The 23,208-nt window shown below is 37.7% G+C and overlaps 1 protein-coding gene across 1 annotated transcript; it reads left to right on the top strand.

Moving 5' to 3' along the window:
- On the top strand, positions 1-23,208 carry slc37a1 (solute carrier family 37 member 1). Its single transcript, XM_053497397.1, has 20 exons — positions 1-101; positions 4,752-4,974; positions 10,234-10,315; positions 11,170-11,281; positions 12,478-12,556; positions 12,997-13,132; positions 13,674-13,750; positions 14,287-14,453; positions 14,745-14,797; positions 14,998-15,075; positions 15,162-15,296; positions 16,341-16,431; positions 16,534-16,596; positions 16,688-16,773; positions 18,614-18,662; positions 19,180-19,253; positions 19,364-19,442; positions 20,684-20,781; positions 20,863-20,927; positions 21,022-23,208. Exons 2-20 carry the CDS (start codon positions 4,919-4,921, stop codon positions 21,035-21,037), a joined length of 1,596 nt encoding a protein of 531 aa, XP_053353372.1. The 5' UTR covers positions 1-101; positions 4,752-4,918; the 3' UTR covers positions 21,038-23,208.

A 23,208-nucleotide genomic window follows, 5' to 3' on the forward strand; every position in this document is an offset into this window, starting at 1 on the left:
CCCTTTTGGTGGCTGCTTTCATGCCCGTGGTTACTGAAGAAGAAGGAGGAAGTGGAGCTGAGCTCCGGTTATGATTCGGCTTTTTTATTAAAGAATTAAAGGTAAGAGCCTTCAGAACTGTTTTAAACACTCGGTTACGGGTTAAAGTCGGTGATGTGGGATTCAGAAATGTGAAGTTTGGGGTATTTAGTTTATTTATGGGGTTTTGAGTGCGCTGTTCCTGTCCCTGTGGTAGACACAACCGTCTCCAGGTGACACTGAGTCCGTCCCTAATGTCCCTAATGTCTCCTTACCCTACCTGGGGTAAGACTGAATGATCATTTACCCCCTGTGTGTCTGATCTCTTAGACCGTTAACAAGGCTGTGTAGTGTGTACTGCTTTAATCAGTGTGTGTGTGTTTAATTCACATACAGAGTCATTGGTCTGATCTCTGTGTATCTAATCAATTTATACTGTCATAATCTAGTCTCTGTGTGTCTGATCTATGTATGGGGTCACTGGTACAATCTCGGTGTCTAAGGTACATTTCTGTACAGTCACACTCTAGTCACTGTGTCTGATCTATACGTACAGTCACACTGTATAGTGTCTGTGTATCTAATCTAATATATACAGCCACGGATTAGTCTCTGTGTGTCTGATCTATACGTACAGTCACATTGTATAGTGTCTGTGTATCTAATCAGTCATTGGTCTGATCTTTGTGTCTAATATATACAGCCACGATGTAGTCTCTGTGTGTCTGATCTTTATATACAGTCTCACCATATAGTTTCTGATCTCTGTGTCAAATATATACAGCCACGATTTAGTTTCTGTCTGTCTGATCTATGTGTACAGTCACACAGTATAGTGTCTGTATGTCTAATCAGTCATTGGTCTGATCTCTGTGTCGAATATATACAGCCACATTGTACTCTCTGTGTGTCTGATCTATGTATACAGTCACACCGTATAGTGTCTGTGTATCTAATCAGTCATTGGTCCGATCTCTGTGTCGAATATATACAGCCACATTGTACTCTCTGTGTGTCTGATCTATGTATACAGTCACACCGTGTATCTAATCAGTCATTGGTCTGATCTTTGTATCTAATATATACAGCCACGATGTAATCTCTGTGTGTCTGATCTTTATATACAGTCACACCATATAGTGTCTAATCTCTGTGTCTGATATATACAGCCATAATCTAGTCTCTGTGTGTCTGATCTATGTATGGGGTCACTGGTACAATCTCGGTGTCTAAGGTACATTTCTGTACAGTCACACTCTAGTCACTGTGTCTGATCTATACGTACAGTCACACTGTATAGTGTCTGTGTATCTAATCTAATATATACAGCCACGGATTAGTCTCTGTGTGTCTGATCTATGTATACAGTCACACCGTATAGTGTGTGTATGTTTAATCAGTCATTGGTCTGATCTCTGTGTCAAATATATACAGCCACGATGTAGTCTCTGTGTGTCTGATCTTTATATACAGTCACACCATATAGTGTCTGATCTCTGTCTCTGATATATACAGCCACGATTTAGTTTCTGTGTGTCTGATCTATGTATACAGTCACACCGTATAGTGTCTGTGTATCTAATCAGTCATTGGTCCGATCTCTGTGTCGAATATATACAGCCACATTGTACTCTCTGTGTGTCTGATCTATGTATACAGTCACACCGTATAGTGTCTGTGTATCTAATCAGTCATTGGTCCGATCTCTGTGTCGAATATATACAGCCACATTGTACTCTCTGTGTGTCTGATCTATGTATACAGTCACACCGTGTATCTAATCAGTCATTGGTCTGATCTTTGTATCTAATATATACAGCCACGATGTAATCTCTGTGTGTCTGATCTTTATATACAGTCACACCATATAGTGTCTAATCTCTGTGTCTGATATATACAGCCACAATCTAGTCTCCATGTGTTTGATCTATGTATGGGTCACTGGTTCAATCTCGGTGTCTAAGGTACATTTCTATACAGTCACACTCTAGTCACTGTGTCTGATCTATACGTACAGTCACATTGTATAGTGTCTGTGTATCTAATCAGTCATTGGTCTGATCTTTGTGTCTAATATATACAGCCACAATCTAGTCTTCATGTGTTTGATTTATGTATAGGGTCACTGGTTAAATCTCGGTGTCTAAGTAAAATTTCTATACAGTTGCACTTCTCACTGTGTCTGATCTATACATACAATCACACTGTATGTTTGTATGTCTTATCAGTCATTGGTCTAATATGTGTGTCTAATATATACAGCTACAATCTAGTCTCTGTGTGTATGATCTAAGCATACAGTCACCCCATATATTGTCTGCGTGTCTAATCAATATACATAGTCATTGGTCTAATCAGTGTGTGTTCAGTCAATGCATACAGTTGTTAGACTTAATGTGTCTGATCAATGTATACAGTCACACAGTAGAGTGTCTGCATGTCTAATCAATATGTAGAGTAATTGGCATATTTTGTGTGTCCACAAAATATATACAGTCACAATCTAGTCTCTGTGTGTCTGATCTATGTGGGTTAGTTGTCGGTCTGATCACTGTGTCACTATATAGACCGAAATTAACACCAGTGACGGGTGAGTTGAGTATCTGCCCTACAGTGGTACATGCTAAAGAGTGGGGGATATTATGCAGCAAATGAACAGTCAAGACAAGCAAGTCTGATCGCCGCAGGCCTTGGCTTTGTCTTTGTAAGTTACAGGATGTAAAGTAGCTGTTGCTTAATGTCTCTCGTGGTGGTCTCGTCTCGTCTCAGGTCGTTTCCTTGTTCAACAATAGGAATGGAGAACTGAGATCAGATAGCCGGTAACTGTAGTATCAGAGGTGTGTCCCTGTTGCAGCGTGCCTGGTTTCTCCATTCAAAGCAAACACTGAAGCAGAAACCCTGACCTCCACCACACACACACACACACACACACACATTTAGAATCAGTATCAGAGTGACTTTCTGGAATAGGCACGATTCTCTCTTGTTCTCTTTTGATATTTACTAAATTATCCTTGACTTCCTACTCTTTATGCTGCTGCCTCCTAATGGAATGAGGTACGAAGAGTTAAAGCATATGAAATATTAATCCACAACATCGCAAAACAACTCGTAGAAGCAACATTTCATCTCAGCAGTATTTTGTATTAAAATTAATCGTATAAACTGTGAGACATAACCCGTTGAATGTTTGTTCATATCTGGTATGTTTGGCTTGATCTTGGGCCCATCCCAGAAATGCTCGCCACGATGCGGTAACACCCCAGATACACCTTGGGGCAATTTAGCATAAACGATCCATCGACCAGGTTCGGATTAAGCAGAGAAACCACAAATGTCACGAAACAAACTTCTGCGTCTATTTTAGCTAATTGAAATGTCTTGAGTAAAGATATGTTTATAATTAGAATATTATAAATGAGAGAGAATGTTTTCAGGTTTTATAATGTTTAATTTAACTGGTGGATAATTTTAATTCTTACTAGGAATAAATACAATTCAGAAAGAGGATCTGCCAATAGAATGAAATAAAAAATGTCCTGGAAAAAATGTCTCGACACCTCTGACACGAGATTATCACAATACTTACAGCGGATTCGATTTGTATCACGATTTTATACATTTTAGGATTTTCTCACAATCATAAACAAACTTAGGAAATCATTTTCTTAAGAATTAATTTATTAATTAAGGTAATCGAGTACTTGATTATGGCGAAACTCATAATTATGATTTTTTTCCCATCAATATCGAGATCACAATTATTTTTTAAATTATTAATAATCAAGCATTATTTATCGACTCTGTAAACATGCCGTTTAAATGACAATTGACGCTGTTTGTGGTTAGCAGCCGCTATTTACCCTGACTATTGAATAATGCTGCACACACAATACACCCATGTTAACATCTAGGGCATCTCGCCATATGTTTGCCACAAAGATTCTACACACATCATGAAAAGTTTGTTCTTCAAAGGTGGAATGTTGTTTACATTCCTGATTACATTCTGTACCATGACTGGTAAACTGTTTATTGGTAACTTGTACAAGCGATCGGGGTTGACGGTTTTGTTTTATAGCAACTTTGCCGTTCATTGCCGGAAACATAAAACTGAAATCATTACGATATAACAATTTAGCGGTGCTGCTTTCCTGATGCTACAGCATGATCTGTAATGGTATCAGCATGTGTGTACTGTACAGACTGAGCTTACAGCCGAGAGATGGAGCTTTAAACTCCATCACCTCCACCAAGGGGCCCCTGTTGGGCCCTTGAGCAAGGCCCTTAAGCTTTCAGATGTACAGGGTGTCCCAAAGAAATTTGACATCATCTGAAATATGAATATCTAAATAACTTTATGTTCTAGGCAAACGAAATTCAATAGGCTTCATGTTGAAAAATAAAAGATTTATTTATCAAAATCCCAACAATGTATCCAAACATGTATAGATTTTATAACTTATTTCAGAAACAATGTCAAATTTTTTGGGACACCCTGTTATAATGAGATAAAAATGTAAGTGGCTCTGGATAAGGGCGTCTGCCAAATGATGAAAAGTAAATGGAAGTTAGAAGGTTTAAAAAAGGTTTAGGGTTTTTTTTTTTATTAGGATTTGAAAAGCAGGACCTGTTTTAGTGTCTTTTTCTGTCTTCTGTCTGTCTCAGCTTCCTGGTATAAAATGGAATACCTCTGATGTCTCTTGATCTCTCTTTTATCTTTAAAACAACAGGTGTCATCTCATGGAGCCCATCCGTCCTGCATTATGTCCCTTCTTGATGACATCACAGGCCCGTTCCTGCCAGAGCTGAGTGCCGTGATCGCGTGTTTCCTCACATCATCTCTTCTGTCTCGGTGAAGTCAATCCACTGTGTGCTAACCTCACTGACAGCCTCGAACATGGCTCCTGTACCCCCTGGCATTCGCTTCCTGGCGTCCTTTAACCGGGACCAGTGGTCAGTTCTCTCTCTCTCTCTCTCTCTCTCTCTCTCTCTCTCTTTGTGGCATAAAATGTGCTATGATGTAACTTGATTATATAATAGAACTATAATAGAACTATGAAGTATAAATACGTCTCTTTGATGTCATGTTTATTATTTCTTGTCCAGACTGTTATTGTGTTATTGTGCATGTAGTCTATACATGAATAATCATACTGCGTGAAATGACAAGGTACATATTTTAGGTTATATATGCTTTACCCATCTGTTTGGGTGTGTCCGTTTCATACTGTCCATGTGATTTAAATATAAGTCTTTAGTTTATTCTTGGAATGCTGGCCTGTCTTTGTTGATACCACATGTGTCTTGGTCAGACAGTAAAGACAGTTAGGTGTTGACTCATAACCACTGTGTCATACTGTGTATACTACTTCCTTTACTCTATTACTGCCTAGTGTGCAATAAGAGGTAGAGTACTAGTATTTATAAAAAAATACTTTAAATTATATCAAGACCACAAACAGAAAGATCTTTCTTTTATTACTTGTAAAATTGCTTAGGAGAGAATTTAAAAGGTAAACCAAAGAACTTTGCGGGTTGTCTAAACAATGGTGACTTGTGATTGGTGGGGAAATTATGAGAGATTGGGCTTTGGAAACAATAATGTTTAAGTAATTGGGATCAGTGATTGGGCTTTGGAGATAAATAGTGATTGATGATCATTTGATCAGGTGAACAAAGAGGGGAATGAACTTTGCATCTGTGCTCGATGTCCTCAGGAGACACACACACACACACACACACACACACACACACACATACAGTATGCAGCTGCCACTGACTGTTATGTAACTGTGCACATGGAGACAAAGGTTGTCCCTGAGACAGGAGACCTTCATCCAACACACAGGGGACAGGATTCAGACACTTTTGCAGCTTGTTACCGTTTGGCATGACGTTAATGTTCTTAACTATTAATCTAACCATTGAAAATTTGAAGATAAATCTTTATACATCTTTGTGTAGATGTTTCAACACTGATGTCTTGTTAATTTTGACATCATTTCTGAATATAATTGACTCGAACAGCGTTTTACTATCGTGTCCCAGGGTTCCTAGTTCCGCCTAGAGTGTCACATGTTCTTCCAGGGTTCTCACAGGTTTCCCCCAGATCCATTCCCAGTTGTGAGTGAGTGATTGATTTAAATGTGTGAGTGTTGACATCCTGTCTGAGGTGTGTCTCCTGCTTTGCATCTAGTGTCACCAGGATAGACTCCGGATGCACCACTGCTCTTGCACATATTAAAGATAAAGAAAGATTATATTATTTACTGTGTAAATAACTGTGTAGGATCTCATTTCAAAGACTAACTTTGCGCTAGAACAAGCAAATAATAAGCGAAGTGTGCCAGCATCCGGTCAACACCAACCTGAGAGTATAAAGAGTATACAAAACACATGAGACGGGACTTAATACCAGTATTATAGAGCGCTGTTTTATTTATTTATTTATATATAATTAAAAAAAAAAAAGTAGTGCAGTATTTATTTTTTTATATCCTTTGATCTGTATTTGTCAGCAAAAGCAGTGTTAATAACCTTTTTTTTACCGGATGCACATAAAATATGCTTTTTACTTACTGTAGGTTTTTCTCAGTTTATCATGAAAATAAACAGAATGTTAAAAGTCCTTTGAAGACGACCCAAGACCAGCCCTGGTTCTGTCAATGGGTCGTAAAACACAAAGACGAGGACGACGTCAATAAGCTGCCGTGTCCTGGCTGCGGGTAGACAGATCCGCTGCAGTGTGACGCATGTCGTCTGGATTGATTTGAATTGTTGGAAAGTATTTATGAGGTGGTGTGTAATGTAATAAACACACCCTGTAACACACCTAGCGGGGGAGAGAAGGAGGGAAGCACTATACCACAGTTTACATTGTTGACACACGTCGCTGAGCACTGTTAGCAAATTCCTTGTGAGTGTGTAATGTGACAAATTTTACTTATATAGCTACTTATTTACTTAATTACATACTGTACCTATTAACATAGTTACTTATTTATTCAACTGCGTAGTTATTTAATTACCTATGAAGCCCATATACAATACATCCTTACAGTATGTACTCTTTAACCTACTTACGTACATACAGAAGTTACTCACAAACGTACTTAAATAAATGAGAAGTGTTTTACTGTGACAGGCTGCAAAGCGCCTAAAGATCCAATTAATAAATTGGTTGTTTATGTAACAACCTCAGCAGCGACCCCATTTCCCCTCTCGTCTCAGGAACTATTCATTTACATTAAAATACATATGAGAAAGTCTGTCTCTTCAGATGCGAAATATGAAGAAATGAAGAGTTTTTCAAGACTTTTTCACAGTACTATAGCTTACAAGTACTTATTTATAAATATATTTACCTACATACTATAGTTACGTTACTGTAGTTACTTACTTACATACAGTACTTACTTATAAACTTTACATAGCTACTGTGTTACCTCACTTATATGGTATAAAATTATACTTATATACCATATATTACTTACTTATATATCTTACTTACTTATGTGCTGCACTTAATTAATTGCATACATACATGGGTAACTGCTTAGTAACATACTGTAGTAGGATACTCACTTATGTAGTTGCCTATTTATTTACTTTCTTTCTTACATAAATACCTATATATTGACACATTTCCTACCGTTCTGACTTGCATACTTTTTGACATAACCACCTTATTTGCATGCATACTTACTTCCTGTTTAATTTGTGTATTTATTCATATACATATCCTTTGGGCAACCTGAAAAACACTGTTTAAAAGAAAGTAATAACCTTCTAACATAGAGTTAACGATATTTAATCAGTTAATTGAGTGATTTGAAGCCTCTGAAGCCCACTTCCATTTACTGAGTGACACTGTAGGATTATTATTATAATATTTAATAGAAATAACTTAAACCTGAGTTTATTTCCCGTGTTGGGTTTCGAGCCAAGTTTACGAGAGTCTCAATCAGTACTGTTCAAGGTCATTAAATCCTCTTCATGTTAGACAAAATGGACAAATGGCATCTTAAACAAACCCTGTAAGAGTAATAGCACAGTCCGGCAGTGAAACGTTTGTGAGCGTCATGGCCGTGGTGTCCAGCTTGCTTAGAGTCTAGTTCACTCGGGATGTGTTAATCCATTCGCAGTCTCCTGTGAAGCTTCACTATGTGCTGATTTGTTTGCTGGACACACAGCCTGTGTGCTTTGCGGAGTGAGGAGTAGGTGTGATGCACGGCTCATGTTTGCATGGCTAGTAAAATCTCCCACAGCGTCTTGCTGGTGATCACGTCCACCTTTGAGCTACACAAAACAACGGAGCAAGGACTAAATCACTATACAGGGGAGTGTGATGACCAGGGAAAGTGTTCATGTTAAAGTTATGATTTTGAACCGTCTCACTATTGTTCCTTCACAATCTAAGGAAAGTTTGCTGGATATTAGCTGAAAGTTGTAATAATTCTTGTTTCAGATGCAGTTTCCGTTATAGTCAACAATTCAGGCTGTGTTTTATTGTTAATTTGCTCTTTGTTTTTATCTTCTTTTTTTTTCTTTCATTTTTCTATGTGTGGAATTTAGCTGAGGCATATACACCGATCATTCATAACCTTAACACCACCAACAGGTGAACTGAACAACACTGGTTACCTTTTATACACCAGCAAGCTGGTGACAGAAATGCCAATGTGGCACAGCTTACTGAAAAAGGTCAATTTTAAAAATGCATTCAGGTTTACTCGAAGTTTTGACTCCTAACACATAACCTAAATCTGAATAGCCTAATGACAATAGTGACATTTCTGAGCTTTTGAGTATGATATAATTATTTCTAACATTAGACTGAACCCTCTGTGTTATTAATGTGGATTAAAATATCATTATTAATTTAAACCAGTGCGTTCCCGGGGTCAGCATGACTTTCTGGCCAGTATGCCGTCATTAAACATTTAACCTTATATTATTTTAATAATGCATTAGGGAACTGGAATAATTGACTTTAATTTTAATGTATAGCTGAATCTGTGAAATGCCCCAGTCCGCCTGAAGCACTTTTGAGTCTTGTTTAGTCTGGGTTTTTGTTGTCTTCTTGTTGTTGTTATTGTGTTTTTTGTCTTGCCTTGGATTTGTTTGTTTAGTTGCTTGTTTGGTTGTTTTGTAGCCTTTTTATATCTTGTGTTTTTAAATAGTTTTTTTTTGGATTTTCTTTATTTTCTGGTTTGTTTTATTTTCTTTTAATTTTGTTTGTTTTTTGTAGGTTTGTTTTGGATTCTTGTTTTTTTGTTTTGTTTTTTGCCTTTTGTTTTTACTTTCTCTTGACTTCGTATTTTGTTTTGACATATTCTTGTTTATTGTTCAGGTTTTTGTTTTCTAATGTTTTTTTTTTTGTCCTGTCTTGCCTTTTTTGTTTTTTTGCATGTTTTTTTTCCCCCCTTTTCTGTGTTTTTTATGTTGTGCTTTTGTTCATTTAAAGATGAACACAATCAGGAAAAGTGTTTTCTCTAGACAGGTTTTGACAGCACAACCACCTGTACCCCCACGACTTAACTTTGGGGTTCAGAAAGTTTTATCTTTTATTATGTTTCGCTGCATGTATTGCTTATGCAATAAATTTTTTACAGGGAATCTTTTTTACTAATTCAGATCTGTAACATCCACTCGTCCTTAAAGAAAAAGCGTGGGCGCAGTTGTTTCTCTGTAAAGGGTTAAGGCACTAAGTTACTGATTGTATGGACTACAGGTAATTTGGGGACGCCATTTAGTCTAATCTGCATGGTTTTAAACTGTGGGAGGAAACCGGTATACTCAGGAGGAAACCCACCAAGCACAGGGAGATCATGCAAACTCCATGCAAATCCTGGGTTTTAAGGTACAAGGCGACAATGCTAACTACTAGTCAAAATCATTGAGATGGTGAAACAACTATATATATAAAGCATTTTATTTTTTCAAAATTTTGTACTTAGCATTGTGTTTTACCAGGACACATAAAGACTTTGTCCATTCAGATATGTATACTTAAAAATAAATAAATTAATTAAAAAATCAGGGCTTCAGTTTGTTTCCCAGGTTACTTGACATCAAATAGCAAGAGTATTCTTTTAACTCTCTCTGTTTGCATCTTGCAAATAAAAGGCTTAGTGTATTTGCACGTTTATCTTGCTTCTTGTTCAGTCTTTGATGTCTGTGTTTGTGTGATGTCTGTTTGTACGCGTGTAGGTACCGAGCCTTTACGTTCGTCCTCACGTTCCTGCTCTACACCAGCTTCCACCTGTCCAGGAAGCCCATCAGCATTGTAAAGGTGAGACCGTGAGACTCTCACTTACACCTTTACTGTGTCATATTTTTATCAGATTGGCTGTAGCTCAAATCACAGTCTTGTTTTTTTTAGTTTTGTTATGAAAAGAACCAGCTTTGGTTTCATGAAAGCAATGCGGCCTTTAAAATAATAATAGACGTAAGGTGTGCCGTCTTAATAGAAATATCACGAGCCTTGAGGGCATTTTCAGTGAGGATCACAGTATATAGAGACTTTCTCACAAAACACTTTTACACTATACACTTTTAAAATTAATTCTTATATATTTTATTATATCATTTTTTTAAATTTCAGTTACGAGAAAAAGGCGAGAAATGTTTAATCTATACAAATGTTACATTTTACAATTTACCATTAGATAAATAATTTTAACGTCATATAATCTGATTTCAGTCTGCATGGAATTTAAAAACAAATTAATTAATTCTATATTAAATATAATCCTTATATGACCACAGTATCGATGTTAGCCTGTTATAGATCAGACCTGCTGGTTTAACAGTGAGCACTCGTGTAGCCTCCTGACCACAGACACTTGCATGTACGTCACAGAGCAAAGGTTAGTCCTGTCTTTAAGATCCCTAGCCAGCATCTCTAAATCAGAGATCGAGCATTGTCCTCAGGGTCACTGCAGCAATGCTGTACAAGTCCTCGTGTCTGCGTGTCTCTAACAGGAACATCTTGTTCAGGTCGTCTGATTCGATAAGCATCGTAATAAGAACTAATCAGTAACACTTTTGATTTATGATCCAGGAATCGTACTTCCTTATCGTATTATATTTGGTTAGTGATTAATGAGTGTGTGTGTGTGTGTGTGTGTGTGTTGATTCGTTTAGAGTGAACTCCATAAGAACTGTACGCAGATTAGAGAGGAGATGTCTACTGTAAAACACATCGGCAGTCAACACCCCATTATTGCTGATACAGACTGCAGCTGGAAACCATTTGGTAAATCTATGTGAACTTTTCTCTTCCTTATTATATTTATTTGCACACATATCTCACTACTTGGATTTAAATAGGCAAATACTTTAGGAGCCTGTAATTGGATAATTACTGTAATATGCTTAATTTGGCAACAATTCCTTTAACCCTAACTGATGCATTGGGTAACTTCTCATTTAATAAGGCAACCATGTTCCAGTTTGGTCAAGTTACTGAGATGCATCGAGCAAAGACAACGACTAGAGAGATGCCTGAAACAAACTGAATTGGGTTAAGGATTGTCTGATATATCGTAAGGATCAAGTGTTTGGAATAAATGTCACTATTAAACACAGCTGTGATTTCTACTGTTGAGTTTTTTACAATGCAAGTGTGTAAATGATATCTAGTCATGATCATCCGCGGCAGTGTTAGGATCTGGGGTTGCTTCAGTTGTTCAGGTCTAGGATCAAAAACATTGATGACCTGAACGTACCGAATGACCAGGGTATCACATCAGACAATGACCATTGTTAAAGCGCTATAAAATAAAATCGAATTAAATTGATGTAGTTTTTCCTCCCCGATGGCACGGCCATATTCTAGGACTTAAATCGTGAAAGTGTGTGGTTCTGGGAGCATAAGGGATCATTTTCACACATAAACCGGTCACCACAGGTTCCTGAACATAACTCCGTTCCATAACCTTTGATCAGTGTTAGAGAAGACTAGTGGATCAACTCCCCTGTCATCAATACAAAATCTTGTCCAAAAGTGAATGCGACTTTTGAGGGCGAATGCGAAACATATTAAAAGGTAAAGGCAGTCCAACAAAATATTTAAATATGCAGCATTTTTGGCCAATCAGTATACATTGTACAGTACACGATAATAAATAAAAAATAACTGTGTGTCATACCCAAAAATAATCTCTCAGCTGTGGTCAGTGGTGTGGCCTGACATGTTTCAGAGTTCCTGTCTCCACCAAATTGTTGATTATTTTCCAATAAGGACATACCCTAAAGGTTTTTATTCATCCTCTGTCACTACAACATGCCATGTGGAACCATGGTGTCCCTCTATTCACCTGGTGATAGTGTCAATGTTATGGCTGATGTGTGTGCAGTGTCTCGTGTTCCTGTAGTCTCTGTACACTGTTCATTATTGTGTGTGTGGGTGTGTGTGGTTGGGTGTGTGTGTGTGTGTGCATGTGCACGCAGATAAAACAAACTATAAGCAGCTGTTGGGGGCGATGGACTACTCCTTCCTGTGTGCTTATGCTATAGGCATGTATCTGAGGTGAGAACTGAAGCTCTTCTGCTGTTTATATACGAAGGACTTGACTACATTTGACCTGAATGGAAGTTTTAGAAAAAACATAACTCTAAGGCTTTGTAATAAAACTCATTTAATTGGATTTTTACACACACACACATGTATATAAAGATACAGTATATATAAAGATTTTAGTGCAGGGTGTTAATTTGATGTCTAGGACACACACACACACAAGCTCACACACGTACTGAGCTCAATAAGACAAACCTACATAATTCATCATAAGTTATAAGTGTTATTCAAAAAATACTGACAATACCAGTACTATCTCAGAACATTGCATTATTACATACAGTCCTGATCTCATGATCTTGCTCGGCTCAGCTCTGTTCACTCAGACACACGCGTTTGTCCTCCTCTGCCGTTAACTGTGCTGATGTGTTTATCATGCCCTGTGGCAGTGGAATCATCGGAGAGCGTCTGCCCATCCGTCTCTACCTGAGTGTGGGCATGCTGACCAGCGGCCTCTTCACCTGTCTGTTCGGACTCGGATACGTCTACGACATTCACAACCTCGGATTCTACATCTTCGTCCAGGTCCGCGTCCTGTGCCTGCTTCAGTTTTATATATATTATTATTTTTTATATATATATTATATAGACAGACGGACAGACAATTTCAATACTACAGTGGCATAAGCATAGTTTATAAATATAAACATAGTGTGACAAACATATTGTTACACACAAACGACAGATGTATCACCTGTTAGATGGGTCTAGAAATTAAGAGGAAAAGTGTTTGTCTTCTTTATTATATACAGTATAAATTGACTGTACATTACACAATTTTTCATTCACTTTATCTTTTTCTTTCTCGCTCTCTGTCCCTCTCTTTTACTTTCTCTCTTTTACCCTGCCTTTCTTTTAATCTCTTGTTCTTTTCCCCTTATTTGTTCTTTTTCTTTTTCCTCTTTGTTTCTCTCTCTCTTTTGTCCTTCCTCCTTTTGTTTTTTTTTCTTCTTGCTCTCTTGTCTTTTGTTTTCTCCTTTGTCTATTTCTCTCTTTCTTTCTCTTTCTTCTCTCTCTTGTTTTTTTTTTTCCTCTCCCCCTTGTTCTTTCCTCTCCGATGTTACAGATTGCCAACGGAGTGGTTCAGACTACTGGCTGGCCCAGTGTAGTGACTTGCATTGGAAACTGGTTTGGCAAGGGCAGGTGTGTGTATTTGTGTGTCTATTTGTATATGTGTGTCTGTGTGTCTGTGTGTCTGGTGTGCCTGTGTGTCCGTGTGTGCCTGTGTGTGTGCGTACATTATGTAGGTGTGTGTGTACAGTATGTTTGTGTGTGCGTGTATGTAGGTGTGCGTGTGTGTGTGTGTGTGTGTAAGTATGTATGTATGTATGTATGTATACACACACACCATTCCATTTTGCCCACTAATTTCTAACAATTTTCAAATTTAACACTAATAAAAAAACTATCTCGATTCTTGTCAAAACAAGCAAAAACAATAATAGTGACGAACAGAGTGTAATGGCATCTATACAGTCAGCTCCATAATTATTGGCACCCTTAGTGAAGCTTAGTGAAGGGTTTTGGTGATGTAGAGGCGTCATTCATACTTATAATGATTGCAGAACACACAAGTTGGGTAACCTTCATAATTGATTATCATTTTCTCCACAGATTAAAAAAAAAAAAAACTGTGTGCATATACACCATGAGATTTTCTGATGTTTGTATTCAATTAGACGAGGTCTGATCATGGGGCTGTGGAACTCTCACACATCTGTCGGGAACATCCTGGGTTCTCTGATCGCCGCGTACTACGTGTCCTCTAACTGGGGGATGTCTTTCATCGTCCCCGGCATCATCATCGCCGTCATGGGCGTCATCTGCTTCCTCTTCCTTATAGAGCGTAGGTGTTGAATGAGGTTTTATTTTGGATTTCCTGTGGGTCTTAAACATGTCCTATGTCTTATACAAGACAGTAAAGGCACATTAAGACTACATCACACATCTGGATCGTTAGAACAAAAATTTGAAAACTACTTTCGTACATCTGCTTAAGTTAGCTAAATTTATTAATGGTGTTTTTTTTAGTGAGTGTGTTTGGTCCGGGAGTTTACATTCTCAGTTATGATGTGTGTTTGTGTCTGCTTCTTGGTATATGGAACCTTGCTGAGTCTGAATGTATTTTCTGTTTCAGACCCAAACGATCTGAAAGCGATTACCGCTCAAAATACCATCAGTGGTCCCCAGGCAAGTACATATGTGCGTTTGGTTGTGTAAGTGTGTGTAAAAAAGTGTAAAAGAGTGTTAATACCACAGCTGGTGATTGTAAGACATCATAAGCAGAAATTTCTATAATTTACAAAAGGTTCCTATGGGTCACCTGGAAAAGGTGAAAAAACACGCATACGTCGTTAATCGTTTTCTAAACTGTTTTGTGTTTCTGGCAGAAGTTGAACAAAAGCTGGAATGGAGTTAATGGCCATAAGGAGCTCTACCTGCAGTTTAAACCAGGAGCAAAATCCAAGGTGAGTCTCTAAACTCTAACTTTCATAACTGACAACTTTCTGTTGTATACTCAGATTAACAGATTAACTTTTGTGTTTTTCCACAGAATCAGAGCCCCGATACAGAGCTGTTGTTGGGGCAGGACAGTGTAGGAGTGTGTGTCCCGGTGCAGCAGGTGGTGGTAGTGAAGAGTGAAGCAGAGCCGGGTGCCATTAGTTTCATGGGCGCTTTGCGCATACCGGTCAGTGACATCACACATCCCTTCATCAATAAATAAATACTGTGTGTACAGGTCCACACACACATACACACATACATACATGGAATATCTGACCAATCATTACATTTACTAAATGTGACCACATTTAATACATGCTTTTATTTATCCACCCAAAATGAGACATAATTATTTCTTCCATCCATCCATTTATCCATCCAATAACTGTTGGATTCATTTCCTTTATCTGTTCAAAACCAGAACTGGAACAAATTACATCCATCCATCTAAAGTTATACCAAATTCCAAAATGCATCAATCCCTCCATCCATCTATGCATCTATTCAAATATCCATCCATCAAAGTTATACAAATTCCAGAGTCCATCCATTTTATCACTCCATCCATCCATCTAGCTAACCAAATATCCATCCATCAAAGTTATACCAAATTCCAGAGTCCATCAATTCAAACTTTTCACAAAATATTAATCAAACCAGCCATTTAATATCTAATTTTAAAATGCATCCATCCATCTTCTCTATCCATCCATCCATCCATCCATCTAACCAAATATGCATCCATCCATAAAATATTATACAAAATTCCACCTTCCAATATATCTAAAATTATATAAAATTACAATACACCAGTCCATCCCGCCATAAAGTATGAGGTCAATTTACTGAATTCTTCCATGCATCCATTCATCCAGATATTTAGCAAATTATATAAAATTTCAAAATGATTAAATTATATACATTATAAATTATAAATTATACATATATAAACTTTCACACCATTTTTTTCATCCATCTATTCATCTATTATTCCTTAAAATTTCCCTCCTTCATTCATTCATCTAAAATTATATGAAATTTCACAGTATATCCACCCTTCGGTTAATCCATTTATTTCAATAGTTTATTATACAATCAAAATGATGATTAAACTATCAGTTTAAAATCTCCCATCCATCATAATACTGAAATAGTGTACTGTATGTTGTACAAAATACTCAAGTCCTTGTGTGTTTGACTGTGTGTGTGTGTGTGTGTGTGTGTGTAGGGTGTTGTGGAGTTCTCCCTTTCCCTGCTGTTTGCTAAGCTGGTCAGCTACACGTTTCTGTTCTGGCTGCCCCTGTACATCACTAAAGCAGGTGAGAGATACTGCGTAGCTTCACAAACCTGTTGAACTGGTCCTTGTGGTATGCTGAAACACTCAGCAGTTTCTGACTGCATTGTCCTGATGTGCGTCACAGCTCACCTTGATGCAAAGAAGGCAGGAGATCTCTCCACCCTGTTTGACGTGGGAGGAATCGTCGGTATGAAGCACCACCTACCTCCTATTTTTGGGTCATGGAGTAGTTTAGTGTTGAGGCAATCACTTGTATTTCAACACGTGTGTGTGTGTAGGTGGAATCCTGGCAGGCGTGATCTCAGATAAGATGGAAAAGAGAGCCACTACGTGTGCTGTGATGCTGCTCCTGGCTGCTCCAACAGTACGTATCATTACCACACTTCTTAAAATAGTCTGTACAATAAAGGTCCTGTATTCTACTATCATAGGTCTTAGATCTCCCCACAAAGTTCCAAATATGAGATCACAAAAGGGAGAAATGCCTTGTTCTTTATACATTTTTTGCATTACTATGTTTTAATAAATATATAGGGCTCGGGTTTGTGCAGTATAGAGTGGCATATCCTTTTTTTCAGCACAACCTAGGCAATATGAAGAAGTGAATTTTATTCCAATTTAATCAACTATACAAACCTGACTGAGAAAAAAAAATTTATGGGCAGAGAAATTGCACCAATACCTATAATCTTTGACCAAAAAAAAATAATAAAGAAATACAAGCATTTTGTGAGTACAGCAGTTTTACGACATCATATCACATCGTATTTGATTATGTATAATGATGATTTTGGTTCTACCTGATGTGTGAAAAACCCAAATGCACAGTTTGATGTGTGATGTGTGATGTCCTCCACTCACACACACTGCAGGACGTCTGTATACGCAGTTAGTTTTTTATTAATGGTGATGCCGGCACAAATTTGTACCACTTGGGTTTTACCGGTTAAAATTAAGATTCAGTTATTTTTCACACACACCTTACCATATAAAGGTTTTCACATATCGCAGTTAGGAAAGCTGGGGCTAAAGTGCAGGTTCAAACTAGATACAGCGCCCCCTGGAGCTGATAGGGGTAAGGGCCTTGTTCAAGACTCAATGTGGCGATTAGTAACCCGGAGCCTTAACAGGTTGACCCCCAATGTGGTTCCTATTAAACCTATTTAACCGACTAGTCTAATAACTAGTACTGCTGAAATTAAGGAATAAGAAATGACGATGTGCTGTTATAGGGAAATAATCAACCACACGGTGGTGTAATAATAAAGATTATTAAATTCCTTTTTTGTACACCTTTTTTTTTTACCCTTTTTTTGTTTTCTAACGTTAACATAAAAAGTCAGCTTGTCATGCTCTCGAGAATGCAGAAAGACGTCAGTCCTGAAGACTTTCCTGTCTCAGAAAACATAAAGCTTAAATAAACTTATCTTTACAGAAAGCCTCACCATTTTTAAGGAGTACTCATATTTTAATCAGTTTTAATCCATTTATTATCAGACATAAAAGGCAGATCCGACCCATCATCCCCATTAGTATAGAGACAGCACGCGTAGCTGCTTAGGCAAACCAGTCTCGCTAAAGATTTATCAGAAAATGTTTTCACTTTTCCAAATTACAGAATCTGAGGTTCTTGAAAGCTTCATGTCATGCTTAAACATGTTGAGGATCACCTTCCTCATATGCATGTCGTCTTTTTGTTGCAATTAAGCTAATAGGATATTGTTTCTTTTATGACCCTGAAATCAATTATAGTACAGTTATAGTACAGTACAGACGCTTCATGCCGAGGTGTGAAAGTGTTCCTTTATAAGAGACAGGAAATGACTAAACCATAATTGTAACATAACTATAGGAACAGTTGAGCAGTAGTCTGTGAGGGCGTGGTACGAGAAGGTGTGATGTCAAAGCATCTAATGTTCTCGAACACTAAGTGACTGGAGATCTTAATATTAACATAGTGAATTGACTGTTTCATTATTTATATCCCCATTACAGAAAGAAATGTTATGAATGAGGTTTCCAGGTTCATTTGCTTTCCTTTTTAAATTAAAGACACGAGTTATGAGATTATTAGGTACACGTCATGACACACATGAGGGTCTATATGGGACATAGTTATTATATTCAGACATTTATTGTTGAATTAAACTTCCTGTGACTGATAATAATTCATTTGTAACTTTTTTTTTTCTTCTTCTTTTTAGCTTTATGGCTTTTCCATGATGAGCCAGTTTGGTCTGGGCCCCACTATCGGTAAGACTCTGCTTTTCTTTGTCTATCAATCGATTGTAGTTCTTAGAGTTTTTATATCCAGGGAAAATAAAATAAATTCCATGGATCACATCAGTCCAGGTTTATTTTATGAATATACTCTATCTAGTTCATTATTTTAACATAATAAAAGACGTAAAAACAATTGACATTGACCTAAGATTTCAAGCACGGTTTGGGGATGTGATGCATCGTTTGCGGAGTTCCTGGGAGGCCGGGGTTTCAGATGTGAATCAGGCAGTCTGATCGTAGTGTAGCGGGGGATTAAGATATAGTTTTAACTCTCAGAACTGTGTTCTGTTATTTTACTCAATCTAAAGTCCCGGTTTGACTTGAACACACAATAATATCATATAATACACAATCGCAAAAGTCATTTTCCACTCGATGTCCCGATGTTTAATGCATTTAATTGTGTGTGTACTTGATGTAAATATACAAAGTGTATTAGTGTCCTGTATGAAACATGTGATCTGATAAGCCGTGTTGTGCGTCACAGGGATGCTGCTGGTGTGTGGAGGGTTAGTGAACGGACCCTATGCTCTCATCACGACCGCTGTGTCTGCTGATCTGGTGAGCGTGCATGTGTGTGTGTGCTTGTGTGCCTATATATGTGATACAACCAGAAAGTTTTTATCTCCTGTTCTTACTATTTCTGCCCTTTTACCTTTTCACCATTACAGGGCACCCATAAGAGCCTGAAAGGTAACGCCCGTGCTCTGTCAACAGTCACCGCCATAATCGATGGGACAGGGTCTGTGGGTAAGTGGATCGGACCTCGGTTTTAAACTGGATATTTAAACTTGTATTAAAAGCCACTCAGCAGATTTCAGGTTTCCTTTTGAGTCTGAATTCTTTTAAAATTTCTTTCTCGTGGTGACTCGGGAAGGAAGACTGGATTGGTTTGCTCATTTGAAATATAGGCTGCATATACAGTGTGGATTTCTGTAAATGGGGCGTTTAAATCTCAAGAAAATTTGGAGTGAGTATTATGAAAGCTGGTATTTCATGGTCACGATGCTCTCTTAAGTAACAAAGCACAAACATAAAGCGTCATTAGGTTGAACAATTATGTGTGACTCGTACCTCATAAACAAAAGTCCTTAATTAGTTTATTTAACCTAGATGGATACATAAAAAAAAATAAAAATTAAAACAAGTTCGCATAAAGGCGCTTGAGCCAGTTAAACATCATTCCACGCGTGCATGTTATTTATTATAATTAGCTTTTAATGAGAATTAATTACTACTGAATTTCAGTAGTTACGCAAGATTGTATGCAAATGGATACAAGGGGTGAATAAAGGAAATTCGAAATCCGACATTTTTTTTAATCATAAATACAGACAGCACAGTGGCTTCATAATTAGCACTGCCTCTAGGCTCTGGGTTCGATTCCTGCCTCTTGTCTCCTAGGTTAGGCTCTAGGCCCCCCTGCAACCCTGTTAACAGGATAAAGTGTCCCTGACGGTGAGTGAGTGAGTGAGTAATCATCAGGATCGTCCTTTGTCTCCTAGAAAAGCCCAAGTTCTCTTTTAAGTCTGTTTTTTTTGTCCTTAAGGTTTCTTGACACTGTGCACATATGGTTTGCACATTAAGGATCTCAGTTCACGACTGGGTTTTTGTTAAGTTTTTGTATGTGCTACACGGATATAACCGAATGAGCAGTAGAAAATGTTCGTACACAGGGTGTCGGACTAATGCGTAACAAAAATAATGATGTGAAGTTTTACACGCATTGGTTCCTAAAGTCTCTGAGTACAACAACTGTTTATATGTTTATAGACACTAAAAAATATGCATATAAATGCATATGTGCATCTTCTTTTAAATCTGTTTTTGTATCTTGTGTACGGCAGTTTTCATCGATTTCCAGTGTAAAATGTTGTGCTGGCTGTGTATTAGTGTTTTATAACTTGTTGTAATAACCAATGTGTTATAAAATGTCAGAAGGTGTCATGTCTGAGTGTGTCATTTTCGTCTTCTCTTTTTTTTTGGTATAGGTGCTGCGGTAGGCCCCCTGCTGGCCGGGCTGCTCTCTGCACACGGTTGGGATCAGGTCTTCTACATGCTTATGACGGCAGACTTTCTTGCACTACTGGTTAGTATGGCTTAGATATCATATATACACTCACATGCACACACACACATTGCATTGTCTACATATTGTGTTTGTCTGCAGCTGTTGCTGAGATTGGTGTTTAAGGAGATGAAGTCAAACAAGAATCATCCAAGAGCATCTGTAGAGTGAGTCAGTTTTTTTTTTTTTTTTCGAGCACATTTTCTTACCTCCACATCTGAACCTAGTGTGTAAACGGTGTTTTATGCTTCTGCCTTCCAGACTTAAGGAGCATTGAGCACTTTGCACTTAAATTCGAATGGAGGAGGAAGGACTTCCCAAACCCGGGACCACCGCTCAAATCTCTCCTTCTCCGAACCGGACCCACCCAGAACCGGCTTGGTTAACGTCCACTGTGCTTTTGTGTTGCTCTAGCAGTGTAATGGGACAAACCTGAAACTTGAACTCTTGACATTGCTGTATCCTGAGTAGCAGCCTGTTACACGCTTGCCTTTTTTACCGGCTGTGTACAGAGCTAAAGTCCTGCTCCATCTTCATCTTCCTCAAACCAATGAAGTTCTTTTTTAATGTTTTACATGTGAGCTGTATCGGATCAGTGAAGGAATTAAGCATGGTCTAAATGTTTATCGCTTCCTTTTGTGTCTGTGTTAGTAGAGTAGGTGTCCTTGTAATGAGGTGTCGCTTAGTCACATGCTTACGAGGTGCAGGTATCTATTTGGATCATGTAATATTTATAGTTTGGAATCCACTCACTATTAGTGGAAATCTAATGATATTTAAAGATGCAGTGTGTACAGTACGTGTTTGTATCAGACATGCTTTAGCTAAACTTTTTCATTTCTGCTTCATTTATTTCTGGGCCTGAAATGAGCTGTTTTGCCAAAAGAAACAAAGAAAGGGTCAGGTCCGTTAGATATAAAGACAAAGCCTGGATTAAAAAGTTTCCAATGCTGTTGCAGTTCCCCTTGGAGGCAGCTCTGAAAGTTACATTGTGCATTGTCACAGATGAAGCATTCATTCATTCTTTCAATTATTGGATAAACCTTACATCTTTCTTTCGGCTGCTCCCGGCGGACCATCCGAACTGCACACAGGCTGGCCCTTCCTGACACAGCCCTCCCATATTTCTAATCGGGCTTGTGACCGGCACTGCATGGGAATTGAACCCGAGCCTTTCCGTTGCAGGCAAAACACCTACCACTAAGCCACCTGTGCCCAATTTAAATCTAATAGGCTTAAAAGATAACCAGGGTTTAACCCATAAACGCTGTCATGGCACTTGCACATTTTGATGAGTTGGATGAGTTTTAAACCCAACCAGTCCAGTGTATTTTCTGTTGTTGTTTTTTAAATATATATTTTTTTATATATGTATATAATCTTAATGCACAAAGTCCATGCCAGATGTTAGACAGAGAAGACAAAGACATGTAGCATACATGGCGAGACCAAGACTAGGACTCTGGACTTTCCCATGTTGCTAATAATCAATGAAAGCTGAAAGAACCTGCTTACACATAGACAACTAGTTTCATCCGACTCACATTCATTAATGGATGTTTTCTTCCTTTCAGCTTCATCTCTTACCTTTTCATGTGTTTCCCTTCAAGCACATGAAAAGTGTATAGATAATTGTGTTGTGTGTGTCTGTGTGTTATATATATATTAGAGGGGAGTTAATGTTAATATATTGTTTTTCATTCACATCTGCCTTTCTACAAACCAAAGTCAAAACCTTACGTTATTTATATAAAAATATTATATTAGGTTATTTAAATACTGTGATTTAAATCCTGTGGTCCAAAGTGCGTTGAGATTCTGTGTACATACTGTATATTGAGATTTTGTTGAGTTATTTAGGTTCAGATGCAGACTGATGTGAACGGTCCTCTGACTGCTTTGCTCTGATACACAGTGACTGTGTACGCAAGTGTGTTCTGTACTGTGGTGTTATAGACGGCTCCTCGTTCCTTCATCATGGAGATTTAGGTTTTTTTTTTTCAAACTTTGCTTAGTTAATTTTCTATAATGAGTATAAAGACGGAATACACAGTAAGCAAAAGAAACGAGAACTTAAAACATGATTCATCATCAATCTTTTATTCACTTTTAAACTGTTGAAATCGTTTGACTGAAATGCTGTGATAAGGAATGATGCAGTTGAATCTGGTCTGTGGTCCGGCCGTGGATGTCGCATTATAGATGGTTGAATGTATGTTTGTATAAGAAAGTTGCATATACAAAATTTTTTAAGGGTGTTAAAATCGTGCCTTGTTTTCTATTTTATTGCTCTTTATATTGGTTTGTTTTTGTTATTTTTCTTTAGAATCCTTTATGACTCTCTTAGAAAGTCATTGCAGTAGCTGTGCTGGATATTCACTTTGTATAAAGGAATTAAAAAGAATTAATGTGAACAAGAATCACATTATAAATAAACAGGAATATCAA

The sequence above is a fragment of the Clarias gariepinus genome, chromosome 5 (genome assembly GCF_024256425.1).
Source record: "Clarias gariepinus isolate MV-2021 ecotype Netherlands chromosome 5, CGAR_prim_01v2, whole genome shotgun sequence".
Classification (NCBI taxonomy): Eukaryota; Metazoa; Chordata; class Actinopteri; order Siluriformes; family Clariidae; genus Clarias; species Clarias gariepinus.